The following is an 18,271-nucleotide window of genomic DNA, read 5'->3' on the forward strand; positions in this document are numbered from 1 at the left end:
GCGCCTAGCCTGGTGTGGTGGGCGGGGGCCCGGCGGGCGGGGAGCAGTCGGGCTTCGCCCCACAAGTCGGGCTGGGCTGGGGGTGACTCACAGAGGTCGCAGAGTTGGGTCGGTCTGGCGCGCTTCACTCCGCCTCTGCACAGTCCTTTGCTGGCTTTCCTGGCCTTTGTTGTCTGGGCTGACCGCCGCCCTTCTTAAAACAAAACAAAAGAAGATTTATGAAATAGGCAGATTTCTATAGATGGCCCCCTAAGATTTTTGTTATTCAAACAAACAGTAATATAGACACTTCTGTGAAGGGATTTTGCAAATCAATTGATCTGAAAATGTGAAGGTTATCTTGGTAATAATCAGGTGAGCCTTCAAAGAGCTGGGAGTTTTCTTCGTCTAGTAGCAGAGGGGTAAGTCAGAGAGTTTTGAAGTGAGGGACTCAACAAACCATTGCTGATTTGAACAGGGAGGGGACTGTGTTAAGAACCAGACAGTGGCAGAAAGGAGCTGAGGGCAATCCCAGATCACAGCCAAAAACAACAACATCAAAATGTACAGAGACTTCAGTCCTACAGTCACAAGGAATCTAATTCTTCCGACAAACTTTGAACTTTGAAGAAAATCTCAAGCCTCAGATGAGGATTGCAGACCCAGCCAAAACCTTGATTTAGCCTGTGAGATTTGTGCAGGGAATCCAGCTGACCCATACCAGGACTCATGAACTGTGAGATAATAGATATGTTGTTTTAAGTTGTTAAGTTTTTGTTAATTTGTTGCAGCAGCAATTGAAAACTAGTACACTTTTAGCATTAAATAAAGAACATTCGTTCCCAGCTCTGGCTCTTGTTAGATTGGTGATGCATCTATAATGCAATTATTCTCTAACTTTTTGTTCTCAAGACACTTTTGAACTATTAAAAATTAGTGAGGACCTAATGGTATTTTGTTGATGTAGATATACTAAGGTACTTTACAAAAACTGTTAAAAATTAGTGAGTTTAAACTGTTAAAAATTAGTGAGGACCTAATGGTATTTTGTTGATGTAGATATACTAAGGTACTTCAAAGAGTTCATGGAAAGATTCATATTATCTTTTAATTCAGTTTTTCCAAAAACCTCATATTGGTTGACATTTATGACAATGGAAATTCAAACTGGGAATTTCTTTGGTATTTATTTTTAATTCATTTAAAAGGGCTTCTATTATGGATTCATATGAATAAGTTATTTATGAAAAAATAACTTTTATAAAAATAGCAATAAAAGTAGCTATGTTTTACATTTTTGCAATTTTTTAAGTGTTTGGCTTAATGGAAGACAATTGCATTTTTTATGTTCTTTTGCATCCTAATGTTACAATATCACATATCAAGTAGCCTGTAGAAAAATTCAATATGCACTCTTGAGTGAATGAGGGTGAAAAAAGAGAAAAATTGTCTAAATATTATAGTGAAAATAGCTTGGATCCCACAGACTCTTTGAAAGCTTCTCAACAATTATCAGATGTTCATGAACCACACTTACAGAGTTGTTACTAGTGTACTTAAACTTCAGTCTTCATATTTGTAAAATGTGACTAATGATTAGATTAAAATATATAGTTAATATAAAGTATCTGAAACATTTTCTGGAACATCATAGTGTTCAATAATTGTTGCTCTTGGCTACATTAGTCCTTCCTCCTTTATATCCATCATGTGCCCTGCAGACAGAGTGACGCCTTGGCTCATGGACCTATTCTCTCTCAGTGTTGCCATAACACGTTCCTTGGGAATCACTTCTCAACAATCTAAAAGTCACAGCCTCTCATATACCTTCATGCAGACTGTAGAGAAGCATGAATTTATACAACCATAATAATTTTAACTTTCGATACTGTAAATTTTGTGTGATATCTGCCTCAAGTTAATGACCCTTGGGGTATTTGAAAATTTGTGCAGAAACAGTGTGACGCCAATATCTGTCCTGCCCATTCCCCACAGTTTTCCCTCCAAAGACACAATCAGACATAGTCTTTGCTCTCCTCCAGAGAGAAGATTCAGAGATCCCCGCCACCCTCCACCCACACATTCGGGAGACAATTAGTAGGTGTGACATCTTATGATCCTTCCGGGAATTTCAACTCTCAGTAAACAATCAAGAATGATTTTATTCATCTGATTCTAAAATAAAAGCTACGTTCCTGGGGTTATTTGAAGGCATTTCATCAAGTCCAGTGAATCCTCCCAAACTTGGGATAAATTTTATGAAGGTTACCAGATGGAGTAGAATTCCAGGCCCAATAAAGAGGTATGTTTCTCATCTCTGTAGGGTTTATTCTAGGTCAAAGTGTTTTCTTGAGGGAAAATCCAGGGCTAACATTTCCTTGTCTAGAACAGATTCATTTGTGCTGAAAGGTGGTTTTCAGTACAGATAGTTGAAGTAGGACAGGATGACAGCATAAATCACCATGGCGATCCCAGAGGAACGACATTGCTGGGTGATCTTTCCTCCTGACTCCAAGTGTGCATTGCATGTGGTTGGGATAGACACCCATGTTTCTCTCACCACCAGGGAACTTCTTCCTGCTGTACCATGGACAGAAGCTCCCAGGACTCTCCCTCAGCTTCTTTCTCACCATCACCTGCCAAGGGACTCAGTGGTGGTGCCCAGAGCTGACACAATAATCTCAATGAGAAAGGGCTCAGAGAATGAGCAGCTTTATATCCAGGTGTTGTCTCTATAACGCTCTGAAAGAGCCAAATTAATGAAAGGACTTTAATATATCACCTACCCTAAATGACGAAATTGGTGGCCAGGAAAACATCTTCTCAATGGAAAAGAAAATCTTAGCAACAGTTGCAGTAAATCTTTTACTTGCTGAAATACTATAAAAGGTAAGTTACACACACACACACACACACACACAGGAGCTATACCAGGTTATCACCCATCATAATAATTATCAGACTCGAAATTACCATATTTTATATAAATATTATTTCCTATCCCAAAATTGAACAGAACAACTCAGCAGCCAAAACTGCTGGTATGAGCTGGAGAAATGGAATAAAGCTCCCTATCTGGAGAAACATTGTGGGTTGCAGAAATATCTGGGTGGGAAATTGCACAAACTTATCTTAAAAACCTTTTGTTTCTGAGCTGCTATCTTATTTCCTCTATGAAAAATGTAAAATTCTAGGCATCACTACTGTGATTTTCTTCTCTATTCAAGTGTGATAGCTGCTGAAGGATTTAATCTACCTTTGATTTGATTTTTTATGTTGTATTTTTTTAAAAGTAAAATGGAAATGATAACAAAGGTCAAAAGATTTATTAATCTAGACACAAGAATAACCAGACTAAAAGCCAAGAAGCAAATGTGTCTACTAGGTATTGATAGACTGAATTATCTTCAACAATATTGTTATCCTTTATATTCAAAAATTAAATGTGTTTCAGACACTGCTTATTGTGTCCAACTGTGTCTAAATAAAATTTTACAATAAGCTGTTATTAGCCCCTATTTGGCATACTGTAGAAATATTCTTTAATTGTACCAAAAATAATTAAATGCATATTTATATAGAAATCTCCCCAAATGTAATATATTTATAGAAGTTAAAGAACCTATGATTTTTGTCTTTATTTTACTGAGCCATTGTTCTCAGAGATACACTGCCCGTGTAACTCATCCCTCACATAGGCTCATAGTATGTAAAGTTCATAATGTGACACATGTATCTTCAAGCCTACTTCTTGGGTTATTTTACCTTCATATGAAGTAGTTTCTGCAGAGCTATTAATCATAGTATGTCTTCTTATTAACACCAATTAAAAGTCTGAAATTTAGCAGGATCATGCTTCCTTTGGGGACTCTAGGGGAGAACATGTTCCTTGCCTCTTCCAAATTCTCATGAGTGTCAGCATTCCTCGGTTTCTGTTCATATCTCTCTGCCCCACCTTTACCTCTATTTGCCTCTGTGTACTTTCTCCAGTTTATTACAAATCTTCTCACTATGTCATAAGGACACTTTTTATTATAATTAGAGCTCACCCACATAATTGAAGATTATCTCATTTCAAGATTTTTTAATGAATCATATCTGCAAACGCCCTCTTTCCAGATAAGCCACCATTTACAGGTGTGGAGGATTAGAACGAGGACATATCTTTTTTGGAGGTCACCATCCAATTTACTACAGGTATCAGTCCATTTAATTATGGTCATTTTATTTACAGATGTAGTACAGTTCATATCATTATGCTTATTTAAACATGTTCCTTACAAATAGTTTTTAATTATTTTAAATTTTGAAATAATCAAATTGTAACAAAGTAACTACACACATTAAAACTCAGGTTATGCTTGAACTTTGTAGAGTATTAATTTCCATTTAATGTATTTTTTTTTTTTTTTTTTTTTTTTTGTATGCAGTATTAAGCTGAGTTAAGAAGAGACCAATGGAAGTTGATTTGGACAGGATTTCACCAAAGCATTAAAAGCAGATCAATGCTCCTCTGGCACCTCACGTAAAAGTAGCAGAGACAGAAGTGGAACAACCATGTGGGAAAGGTAAACCTAGGATTGCAGAATCATGACTGGTAATTTAGACACCCCTTCCCATTGTCTGATTCTTATAGGATAAACCTTAATATATCTGGGTTTCTTGCTTGTTTGATTCTCAGATAAGTAGAGATAATGAGATACCTATACATAAACATATAGTTACGTTTTTTGATTAATTTGACATGGCATTTCTAAGTCTCAGTATTTACTGTTAGGATTTCATGTAGCAACAAAACAAACAAACAATGACAACAACAAATATGTGTGTGTTTGTATGTGTTTGTGTATATGTATATAATTTAATTGCTGAAGAATTACATGAGGGTACCTTAAAAAGTTCATGGAAAGATTTGTATTGTCCTTTAATTCTATTTTTCCAGGAACTTTTGGATGTACCCTTCTATTGCACACAAGCTAATGATGTGATAACAAATTAAATAGATTATAATATTTGTATTTAAGGAAATAATAAGCAGCTGTTGAAAGTATGTTGCAAAGAAATATTTTGATATGGAAACTTGTTCATGATATATTTCTAAATGACAGAAAGATTAAAACAATCAATACTGTTCATATTATTTTTAATTTATTTTATATATATGAAAATAGATTTAGAATAAAAATGTGTGAGCACTTATATTACTAACAATGATTGCTATTGAATGTTTTCTCATTAGTTTTCTAATCAGAGTTTCATAATGCTTTTCTAAGAAGCTTTTAAAACGAGATGTCATGATCTCATACAAGTTAGGAACCACCGTATTAACACAATGAACCACACTCTTGAAATGTTAATCTCTAAATCTAAAATGTTCAAGAGTGTGATTTTCTAAGTAAGAAATAAAGCAAGAAAATAGTATAAAACAGATAATTAATAAGGTGTTAGAATTAAAAAGACATTTTTAAATAAAAATAAAATAATATATAACATCAGGACCAATTTCTTTGATACTAATAATTTATTGAAAGAGATTGATTTCCTAAAGAAAGCCAGTTAAGTTATATTCAGTTTTCAGAAGTAATCTTGAGAATATATTGTCCCTTTGTAACAATTTTTATATTTTCCCAAGTTATACATTCATACTTTTAAATGAAGATACCAGAAGTTCATGATATTCTTTTGACAAAATCTTGATGAAATATAAATATTAATAATAAAAATATAAATTATTAAAAGTTCAAAAAGATATTGGTTTATAAATATGACTCTTAATTAAAAGTAAACAGACTTCTTTGTAGACATAGCTGTTTTGTGGCTAAAGTTAGGAATATACAAGATGAGCTTGAAACATCTGAGCCTATCAGAAGTAAACGAAAATGCTCAAAAATGGTGAGAAGATGCTAAAAGGACAGAGAAGCAAGCTTGGAGGGTCCATATAAAGAAAAGTTAAGGTGGAGCACGTGGAGAGGAATGGGTAAAGGGACATGAAAATCAACTAAAATGTACATTGAGAAGTAAAATAAATATTAAAAATAAAATAAAATAATAAAAACAATGATAACACAAAACCATTGGAAAAAATTTTAGGATCCATAGTGATGGACGAATAGATAGATAGATAGATAGATAGATAGATAGATAGATAGATGATAGATAGATAGAAAGAAAGAAAGAAGGATGATGGATGGACAGATGGATGGATGATGGATGGATGGATAGAGAGATAGAGGGATGGAGGATGTATTTCTTCATTTTAAAATTGCCAACTAATAAATGTAAAACCAGTGGTTTGTAAGGAGAATGTATTTGCAATGATCATTACTAATACTTGACTCAGACAAGATAATCAATCAATGCTAAAACTAGTGACTAGTTCCATAATGAAACAAGATATTTGTATAATAAGCTTAATGGATGAATCAGAAATTAATTAGGGAAAATAATAATTACATAATGGAGATAATTGGGAGGCACAATCTTTATCAAGTGATCCAAGTTAGCTTAACCAATAATTATGCAAATTAACATTATTCACCCACACACAATGTACTGAGAAGATCATTTGTTTTCTTGAAGAAAGTAAATAATCTGAGTCAAAACATGAAGAACATTGTATATTCCCAATTTTAGGAATATTCTACTAAGGAACTGCTGTATAATCCTCAAAAGACAATGTTTGAAAAAGTACCAAAAGACATAGTAAATATTCCAGATGCAAGGAAACCAAAGATAGATGATATTAAATATAATGAGTAATCTTGCATTAGGTCCCGGGTGGGTAGTGGTGGAAAGAGAATACTGCAGATTAGGGAAAAGATCCATATCAATATTAAATTTTCTGAGTTGATTAACTATACTGTGTTTGGGTCAGTGAATGTCTTTTCTCTTGGTGAAAAAATGAGGAATTGGGGGGGTAAACGGGCATCAAGTCTACACTTTAATCCCAAATGGTTCTTGTATATAGTGAGAAACAGAATAAGACATGAATGAAAGAAATATGAGCGTTTGCTGGATCTGCATTGAAGTACATAGAAATTCTTTGCCTAATTCTTGACACATTCCTGTAAGTTAAAATGTATTTTGGGCTGGTCCCATGGCTCACTTGGGACAATGTGGCGCTGGTAGCGCTGAGGCCGCGGGATGGGATCCTATATAGGGATGGCTGGTGTGCTCACTGGCTGAGCGTGGTGCAGACTACACCATGCCGAGGGTCGCAATCCCCTTACTGGTAAAAATTTAAAAAAAAAAAAATTATTATATAATAAAGTATTCAAAAGAGAAAAGTTACAAATCTTGGGAAGCTGGAGAAGTTGTTAAATAGGAACAAGCATACAAACTTCCTCCCAGTTCATTTTGAGATAAGTAACTAATTTTCATTGATTCTCCAGTTCTGACCTTTTCATCACACTTCAGGCCTTCACAGACTGTCATTAAGGAATGGGAGGCAACCAGTCATGGGTCACAGAATTCATCCTGGTGGGATTCCAGCTCAGTGCAGACGTGGAGGTGCTCCTCTTCTGGATCTTCTCCCTGTTCTATATGTCCAGCCTGTTGGCAAATGGCACAATCTTGGGACTGATCTGTCTGGACCTTAGACTGCATACTCCCATGTACTTGTTTCTCTCACATCTGGCCATCATTGACATTTCCTACACTTCCAACAATGTCCCCAAAATGCTGGCAAATCTTATGAACCAGAAAAGGACCATCTCCTTTGTTCCATGCATAATGCAGACATTCTTGTCTTTGGGTTTTGCTGCTACTGAGTGTATGATCTTGGTGGCGATGTCCTATGACAGGTTTGTGGCCATCTGCCATCCTCTCCAATACACTGTCCTTATGAGCTGCAGAGTGTGCACAGTACTGTATGTCACTTCCTGGGCATGTGGATTCATCCTGGCCCTGGTAAATGCAATTTTCCTTCTAAAGTTGCCCTTCTGTGGACCCCAAAATGTCAACCACCTTTTCTGTGAAATTCTGTCTGTCCTCAAGCTGGCCTGTGCTGACACCTGGATCAACCAAGTGGTCCTGTTTGCATCCTCTGTGTTTGTCTTAGTCGTACCCCTTTGCTTAATGCTTGTCTCTTACATGCAGATCATCTGGGTCATCCTAAAGATCCAGTCAAAAGAAGGGCGCATAAAGGCCTTCTCCACCTGTTCCTCCCACCTCTGTGTGGTTGGGCTCTTCTTTGGCATAGCCATGGTGGTTTATGAAGAGCATGGTGCATGGTGGAGGAAACCTATATTCCCTTTGAGGATATCTAAATAATCATACACAGACTGTTGGTAGAAATACAGAGATTAAAAGTACTTCTGGTGAGGGCCAAGAAGGAAATAAACAATATTTGATTAGACCTAGAGCAAAGGAGACCTTTATGGCATCGTGGCACAAACTTAGCTAAATTGTCCCTGTATGTAGAAAGCAGACTTTATAAACAATGATCTTGAATATTTAGTTGTGTAGATTTCCAAGCAAACTGTTGAGATGGCTCCAATTTCTGCTTGTTTTTTACAGTAAAATGTGAGAGAAATGAGATAGGCTGAGGGACAAAAAAATATTTAAGCAAAGAAGAAACAGAAATTAATGATTTGGTATAATTTCCATCTATCTAGACTGCAGAAGATGCCAAAATTTAGAGATTAATTGCCAGGATGCATACACTAGATAGAAAGCCAAGGATTTTGCTAAACTTTTTTTTCTAGTGTTTCAAAAGAATCAACATTAGACTGTTCAATTACACAGAGGGTTCTCAAGAAATTAGTCATTTACTCACAGATTTCTTTACCATTCTCTGCCAAAGCCAATACTAGGAAGGTAGCCAGGATAGATCAATAGAGGAACCACTTGTCTAAAGGGGAATATAAAAGGTACATATTTGAGACAACCATACGATTTTTGAAAATACATCAGTAGAAACACTGCCAGATTGGGCTCACAGGGATAGAGAAAGGACAAAATGAAAGGAAACTATCAGACTTCCTAGATCTACTGGCAGGAAACAGCCTGATAATACTACAAAGCTGCAAACACCTGCTACCCTTCATGAAAAGGAAGTTGGAATTAGAGGCTAGAGAAACAGAGGGTTATTACCAGATCCTGAAACTCAGTAGAATATACACTGCTGGATTTGAACAGTTCTTGGGATGATACATTTCTTTCTCTTTCATTTTCTCTTTTCATGAATGAGAATGTTTGTTACTGGTACCCTTGGGAATAGATAACTCGTTTTCTTGATTCACAGGTTGACAGATGTAACAGAATTTTGCCCTAGGATGGATGACACTCAGAATCTAACCTATACATGAATTAAATGATGATATTGGAGACTTTTAAATAGTTGATATTTGAGTGAGACTTTATGTTTCAGTTGGTGATGTAATGAGTTGAGGCTTGAGAAGAACAGGAATGAGATAATGAAATTTGCATGGTATATAGACATCAGTATTTGGTGGGGCAGAGAATGATCTCTGGTAGACAGAATAATGTCTCCCAAAGATGTCCAGATCCCAATCCTGGAATTTCAGTATATGTTACTTTAAATGCCAAAAGGAATTCAAAGGTATGATTAGGTTAAAGATCTAGATGGTAATATTAACATGAATTATCTGTCTAGGCCTGATATATCACAAGGAGTTTCTTTTTGGTTTTGCTTTCATTTTCTTTTATTTTGTGTATAAGATGGAGGCAGGAGAATAGAGACAATGTTCTATACACTGCTTTTGAAGATGGAGGAAATTGACCATAATCCACAGGATGCAGGCAGCCTCTGGGAGCTGTATAGAGCAGGGAAGTAGATTCCCTTCCAATTCCTTCAGAATCCAAAAAGAACAGAACCTTACATACAGATTTAGACTTTGGACCTACAGAATTATAAGATAATAAATTTGAGTTGTTATAAGCCACTATGTTTGTGGTAATATGTTTCAGCAGCAACAGGAAAGAGAAATAAGGACTTTCCAAGATAAGCAAAAACAGGAAATTCAACACAATAAACTGTCCTCACAAAAAATGCTTAAGGGAGAGTTACAACTGAAAATAAAAGGATTATGATTGCTATCATGAAAACACATGGAAGTATAAAACTCAGAGGTATAGGTAAATTTATAATCATATTCAGAATACTTCAGGGATGTAATGGTGCTATTTAAATCTTTTAGCCCTCTAGTATGCAGGTTTAAACTCAAAAATGTCAAAAAACTTTAACAGCTGCAAGTCATGGCTAAGAAAAAAAAAATGAAGTTATATATTCAGGCAACAAATTACAAATTGTGGAAAGGTGAAATGTCTAGAGTACTTTTATGCAATCAAAGTTATGATTATCACCTTAAAATAGTCTATTACATCTAGCGGGCTCTTTATAGGAGCCCCATAGTAATGGGGCTAATCTAATCACAAGGAAAGAAATTGCAGTNAGATCATCTGGGTCATCCTAAAGATCCAGTCAAAAGAAGGGCGCATAAAGGCCTTCTCCACCTGTTCCTCCCACCTCTGTGTGGTTGGGCTCTTCTTTGGCATAGCCATGGTGGTTTATGTGGTCCCAGACTCTAATCAACGAGGGGAGCTAGAGAAAATGTTGTCCCTATTTCACAGTCTATTTAACCCAATGCTGAACCCCCTCATCTACAGCCTGAGGAATGCTCAGGTGAAGGACGCCTTCCACAGAACATTGCAGAAGATGACGTCCATGTGAGGCATGAGTGGAATGTTGGTTGGGTAGGGATTTCTTTCAAAAATATGTGGTTCGTGACTCAAATATCAGAAAAATTTTCCAATTACAAGCACTGTGAAAATCTGGCAAAATTACAGTAAAAAAAATTATATATTGCTATAATTTCTGGTATCTTCTTTACCCCTCCCCACTGAAAACAGTTTGTGGAGTTAGAACTCAGTCTCTGGATTAAATACCAAAGTTAAGGGTCACTTCCTTTTGCCATAGAAAAGCTATATTCCCCTATACTTGTATCAGGTTTTTGGCATTTTATTGCAAAATACGCAGTTTGAAAGAAAAGCAATCTAAACCCAAAGCAAGCAGATAGAATGAAATAATATAGGTTAGATTCAATATAATTGAAAGAGAGTAGAAAAACAATAAATAAAATCAATGAAAGCAAAAATTGGTTCTTTGGAAAGATTAACAAAATTGACAGCATTAGCTACATTGACCAACAAAAAAAGGGAGAAAGAACACACNTTTTAATTAAAAGATACAGAGTGGCTGAATAGACAGGAAAAACAAAACAAAACAAAACAAACAAACAAAGAAAAAACCAAGACCCAACCATATGCTTCCTACAAGAGATTTATCTCACTGTTAAAAAAAAACATAGACTGAAAGTGAGATGGAAAAAGATATTCCATGCAAATGAAAACCAAAAGTAAGCAAGAGTAGCCATACTTATGTCAGGTAAAATATATCCCAAGTCAAATAGTGCAAAAAGAGTCAAAGAAGGTTATTATATTATGATAAAGGGGTCAGTTCAACAAGAGAAAATAACAATCTTAAACATATATACACCCAACACTGGAGTATCAAAATATATAAAGCAGATATTATTAGATCTAAAGGGAGAGATACAGTGCCATACAGTATTAGTAGAAAATGGTAACACCCTACTGTGCACAGTGGTCCGATCTTCTAGGCAATAATCACCAAAGAACCATAGGACCTAGACTACACCACAGACCAAATAAACCTAACAGACATTTACAGAACATTCCATACAAACACTACAGAATACATGGTCTTCTCAATGGTGCATGGAACAGAATCCAGAATAGATCATATGTTAGACCACCCAACAAGTCATGACAAACTTAAGAAGACAGAAATAATATCAAGTAACTTTTTGGACAATGGTAGTATAAAACTAGAAATCAATAAGAAGAAAAACTCCAGAAACCTTAAAAATACATGGAAATTCAATAACGTGCTTTCAAATAATGACAGAGAATGACCACAGTAGTGTGTTGGCCTTGCAGAGGGAGAGAGCATTCTATGGGCTATAAAGGGGAGTGAGGAGCAATGGGGGAGGGGGAGGGACGTTGGAGATAATTGGCTGGGGGACATGGGGTACAAATGCAATTTGTGGTTATGGGTAAATAGCCAGTATGAATCTGGCCCCCACATCATAGTCATGAGGGTGACAATCAGCTTTGTATCTCATGAATATTCATAATCAGTAAGAAAAAAAAGAATTTATGCATGAAAAAATATAATGAATAGGGTAAAAGTGAAATTCGAAAGTTTCTTGAGACAATTGGCAATGGAAAATAACATAGTAAAATATATGGGACTCAGAAAAGCCATTCTAAGAGAGAAGTTCACCGCTATAAGTAACTACACCAAAAAATCATTATTATCATATAATTACTATTAATTAACAACCTAACAATGTACTTCCAAGAACTGGATAAACAAAAACAAACTAAAACCAAACGTGGTAGAGTGAAAGAAATAATTAAGCTCAGAGCAGAAATAAGGAAAATAGAAACAAAAAAAATAATAAAAACAATCAGCAAAATCAAGAGTTGTTTTTTGAAAAGATAACAAAATCAACAAACTTTTGTCTAGAATAACAAAAAATGAGAAACACTCAGATAAATAAAATAAAATCAGAGATGAAAAAGAAGACATTGCAACCAATATCACTGAAATACAAAGGACCATAAGAGGCTATTATGAACAAATATACACCAACAAATTTAAGAACATAGAAAACGGATAAATTCCTGGACACATACGACCTAAAAAGATAAGTTATGAAGAATTAGAAAATATGAAAAGGAAGATAACAAGCAAGGAAGCAACCACTCATCAGTAGTCTTCCAACAAAGAAAACCAGAAAATGATACTCCACTGCTGAATTCTACCAAAAATTTAAAGATTTAATTCTCCTCAAACTGTTTCAAAATATTAAAGAAGAGGGAATATTTCCAAACTGATGATGAGGCCAGCATTATCCTGATTCCAAAACCAGACAAGGACACCACAAAGAAAATTATAGGCCAATATCCCTGATGAACACAGATGCAAAAACTCAGAACAAGATATTAGCAAACCAAAATTAATAGCACATCAAAAAGATCGCTCATTATGATCAAGTGGAATTAATGCCAGGAATGCCAACATGGCTCAACATACACAAATGAATAAATGTGATACACAACATTAGCAAAAAGAAAGAGAAAAACTATAGGATCATTTCAATAGACACAGAAAAAGCATTTGAGAACACATTTCTTCATGATAAAAACTTTTAACAAATTAGGTATAGAAGGAACATACCTCAATGCAATAAAGGCCATATATGACAAACTCACAGCTAACATATAGAAGATATAAAGCCAAAGATTTTCCTCTAAGATTAGGAACAAGAGAAAAATGCCCGCTTGTACCAGTCCCATACAACATAGTGCTGAAAGTCCTAGCCATAGCAATTAGGCAAGATAAAGAAATAAAAGTCATCCAAATTGGAAAGGACAAAGTCGAATTTGCCCTGTTTGCAGACATGACTTTATATGAAGAAAATCCTAAAACTGCAACTAATAAACATATTTAATAAAGTTGCAGATACAAAATCAGCATACAGAAATCAATCGTCTTTCTATATGCTAATAGCAAACTATATTTTAAAAAATCAAGAAAGCAATCCCAATTACATTAGTAACAAAAACAAAAAATAAAATACCTACGAACAAAGTTAACCACTGAGGTGAAACATCTTTACACTAAAAACCATAAAATATAGATGAACAAACAGAGGACACAAATAAATGAAAAGATATGCCATGTTTATGGATTGAAAGAATTAATATTGTTAAAATAGCCACACTACCAAAAACACTACAGATTTAATGTAACCCTATCAAAATATCAATAACATTCTTCACAGAAATAAAAGAAAAATCCTAAAATGCATATGGAATCACAGGAAAAATGAAATAGCCAAGGAAATCCTGAGCGAAAAAAAGAAAGCAGGAGGCATCACGCTACCTGATTTCAAAAGAGACTACAAATCTCTAGTAACCAAAGCAGCATGGCAATGGCACAAAAACAGACACGCAGACCAATGGAACAGAAGAAAGAGCCCAGAAATGCGTTTATGCACCTAGAGCCAACTGATTTTCAACAAAGGTACCAAGAAACACACACTGAGGAAAAGATAATCTCTTCAGTAAAGGGCTGGGGAAATTGGTTAACCACATAAAGAACAGAGATTAGATCCCTCCTCTTACTATATATAAAAAATCAACTCAAAATTGAGTAAAGGCCTAACTGTAAAACCCAAAACCATTAGAAGACAAAATACAGGCAACACTTTACAACACTGAGCTGGGCAAGGATTTTTTAAACAAGGCATCAAAAGTGAAGATGACAAAACATTAAGTAAACAAATAGATTACATCAAACTAAAAAGATTTTTGAAGAAAAATGGAAATAATTAATAGACTGAAGAGAGAACCTACAGAGTGGGAAACAATATTTGCAAGCTCTACATCTGAGTAGGGGTTAATATCAAGAATATATAAAGAACTTAAATGATACAACAGCAAAAAAACAAACAACCAAAATTGAAAAATGGCAAAAAGCCTTGTTAGATATTTCTCAAGACAGTTAAATGGCCAACGGGTACATGAAAGCATACTCAAAATCACTAATCATCAGGGAAATACAAATCAAAACCACAATGAGATACCATCTCACTCCAGTTACAATGTCTATTGTCAAAAAGACAAAATAAAATAAGAATTGGAGAGGATGTGGAAAAAAGGGAACACTTACACACTATTAGTAGAATTGTAAATTAGTACAGCCACTATGAAAATCAGTATGGAGGTTTCTCAAAAAAGGAAAAATAGAAGTACCATGTGACCCAGCAATCCCACAACTTGGTATAGATTCAATGGTAATAAAATCAGTATGTCAAAGAGGTGTCTGCACTCCCATGTTTACTGCAGCACTATTTACAACACCCTAGATATGGAATCAACCCAAGTATTCAACATGGATGAATGCACAAAGAAAATGCGGTAGATATACATAATGGAATACTATCCAGTCATAAACAAATCCTGTTATTTGTGACGACATAGATGTACCTGGAGGACATCATGTTATGTGAACTAAGCCAGGCATGAAAAGACAAATGCCACATGATGTCACTCACATGTGGGGTCAAAAAGAAAAAAATAAACAAAAGTTGATATTATAGAGGCAGAGAGTAGAGCAGTGGTTACCAGAGACTGGGGAGAGGAGGAGGTTAGNACTGAGGGTTGCGATCCATTGCCGGACACGGAAAAAAAGACAAAAGACAAAAAAAAAAAGAAAAGCCATTCTAAGAGAGAAGTTCACAGCTATAAGTAACTACACCAAAAAATCATTATTATCATATTATTACTATTAATTAACAACCTAACAATGTACTTCCGAGAACTGGATAAACAAAAACAAACTAAAATCAAACGTGGTAGAGTGAAAGAAATAATTAAGCTCAGAGCAGAAATAAGGAAAATAGAAACAAAAAAAAATAATAAAAACAATCAGCAAAACCAAGAGTTGTTTTTTGAAAAGATAACAAAATCAACAAACTTTTGTCTAGAATAACAAAAAATGAGAAACACTCAGATAAATAAAATAAAATCAGAGATGAAAAAGAAGACATTGCAACCAATATCACTGAAATACAAAGGATCATAAGAGGCTATTATGAACAAATATACACCAACAAATTTAAGAACATAGAAAACGGATAAATTCCTGGACACATACGACCTAAAAAGATAAGTTATGAAGAATTAGAAAATATGAAAAGGAAGATAACAAGCAAGGAAGCAACCACTCATCAGTAGTCTTCCAACAAAGAAAACCAGAAAATGATACTCCACTGCTGAATTCTACCAAAAATTTAAAGATCTAATGTCAATTCTCCTCAAACTGTTCAAACATATTAAAGAAGAGGGAATATTTCCAAACTGATCATGAGGCCAGCATTTTCCTGATTCCAAAACCAGACAAGGACACCACAAAGAAAACTATAAGCCAATATCCCTGATGAACACAGATGCAAAAACTCAGAACAAGATATTAGCAAACCAAAATTAATAGCACATCAAAAAGATCAATCATTATGATCAAGTGGAATTAATGCCAGGAATGCCAGCATGGCTCAACATACACAAATGAATAAATATGATACACAACATTAGCAAAAGGAAAGAGAAAATCTATAGGATCATTTCAATAGACAAAGAAATAGCATTTGAGAACACATTTCTTCATGATAAAAACTTTTAACAAATTAGGTATAGAAGGAACATACCTCAATGCAATAAAGGCCATATATGACAAACTCACAGCTAACATATAGAAGATATAAAGCCAAAGATTTTCCTCTAAGATTAGGAACAAGAGAAAAATGCCCGCTTGTACCAGTCCCATACAACATAGTGCTGAAAGTCCTAGCCATAGCAATTAGGCAAGATAAAGAAATAAAAGTCATCCAACTTGGAAAGGACAAAGTCGAATTTGCCCTGTTTGCAGACATGACTTTATATGAAGAAAATCCTAAAACTGCAACTAATAAACATATTTAATAAAGTTGCAGATACAAAATCAGCATACAGAAATCAATCGTCTTTCTATATGCTAATAGCAAACTATATTTTAAAAAATCAAGAAAGCAATCCCAATTACATTAGTAACAAAAACAAAAAATAAAATACCTACGAACAAAGTTAACCACTGAGGTGAAACATCTTTACACTAAAAACCATAAAATATAGATGAACAAACAGAGGACACAAATAAATGAAAAGATATGCCATGTTTATGGATTGAAAGAATTAATATTGTTAAAATAGCCACACTACCAAAAACACTACAGATTTAATGTAACCCTATCAAAATATCAATAACATTCTTCACAGAAATAAAAGAAAAATCCTAAAATGCATATGGAATCACAGGAAAAATGAAATAGCCAAGGAAATCCTGAGCGAAAAAAAGAAAGCAGGAGGCATCACGCTACCTGATTTCAAAAGAGACTACAAATCTCTAGTAACCAAAGCAGCATGGCAATGGCACAAAAACAGACACGCAGACCAATGGAACAGAAGAAAGAGCCCAGAAATGCGTTTATGCACCTAGAGCCAACTGATTTTCAACAAAGGTACCAAGAAACACACACTGAGGAAAAGATAATCTCTTCAGTAAAGGGCTGGGGAAATTGGTTAACCACATAAAGAACAGAGATTAGATCCCTCCTCTTACTATATATAAAAAATCAACTCAAAATTGATTAAAGGCCTAACTGTAAAACCCCAAACCATTAGAAGACAAAATACGGGCAACACTTTACAACACTGAGCTGGGCAAGGATTTTTTAAACAAGGCATCAAAAGTGAAGATGACAAAACATTAAGTAAACAAATAGATTACATCAAACTAAAAAGATTTTTGAAAAAAAAATGGAAATAATTAATAGACTGAAGAAAGAACCTACAGAGTGGGAAACAATATTTGCAAGCTCTACATCTGACTAGGGGTTAATATCAAGAATATATAAAGAACTTAAATGATACAACAGCAAAAAAACAAACAACCAAAATTGAAAAATGGCAAAAAGCCTTGTTAGATATTTTCAAGACACTTAAATGGCCAACGGGTACATGAAAGCATACTCAAAATCACTAACCATCAGGGAAATACAAATCAAAACCACAATGAGATAGCATCTCACTCCAGTTACAATGTCTATTGTCAAAAAGACAAAATAAAATAAGAATTGGAGAGGATGTGGAGAAAATGGAACACTTACACACTATTGGTGGAATTGTAAATTAGTACAGCCACTATGAAAATCAGTATGGAGGTTTCTCAAAAAAGGAAAAATAGAAGTACCATGTGACCCAGCAATCCCACAACATGGTATAGATTCAATGGTAATAAAATCAGTATGTCAAAGAGGTGTCTCCACTCCCATGTTTACTGCAGCACTATGTACAACACCCTAGATATGGAATCAACCCAAGTATTCAACAATGGATGAATGCACAAAGAAAATGTGGTAGATATACATAATGGAATACTATCCAGTCATAAACAAATCCTGTTATTTGTGACGACATAGATGTACCTGGAGGACATCATATTATGTGAACTAAGCCAGGCATGAAAAGACAAATGCCACATGATGTCACTCACATGTGGGGTCAAAAAGAAAAAAATAAACAAAAGTTAATATTATAGAGGCAGAGAGTAGAGCAGTGGTTACCAGAGACTGGGGAGAGG

The 18,271-nt window shown here is 34.9% G+C and overlaps 1 protein-coding gene across 1 annotated transcript; it reads left to right on the forward strand.

Moving 5' to 3' along the window:
- The first annotated feature begins 7,419 nt into the window (after nt 1–7,419).
- Nucleotides 7,420–10,672, forward strand: LOC103607752 (olfactory receptor 2A2-like). The gene is made up of 2 exons (XM_008592217.1): nt 7,420–8,124; nt 10,445–10,672. The coding sequence occupies exons 1-2, from the start codon at nt 7,420–7,422 to the stop codon at nt 10,670–10,672; spliced, it is 933 nt and encodes a 310-aa protein (XP_008590439.1).
- The last annotated feature ends 7,599 nt before the right edge of the window (nt 10,673–18,271 follow it).

The sequence above is a fragment of the Galeopterus variegatus genome, unplaced genomic scaffold (assembly GCF_000696425.1).
Source record: "Galeopterus variegatus unplaced genomic scaffold, G_variegatus-3.0.2 Scaffold7689, whole genome shotgun sequence".
Classification (NCBI taxonomy): domain Eukaryota; kingdom Metazoa; phylum Chordata; class Mammalia; order Dermoptera; family Cynocephalidae; genus Galeopterus; species Galeopterus variegatus.

What these genes read in the sequence shown, in the direction of transcription:
- LOC103607752 (XM_008592217.1), top strand. Translation starts at nt 7,420, where the DNA reads ATGGGAGGCAACCAGTCATGGGTCACAGAATTCATCCTGGTGGGATTC. An exon ending in CAAAAGAAGGGCGCATAAAG is followed by an intron (nt 8,125 to 10,444) that starts GCCTTCTCCACC and finishes GGGCGCATAAAG; the next exon opens with GCCTTCTCCACCTGTTCCTC.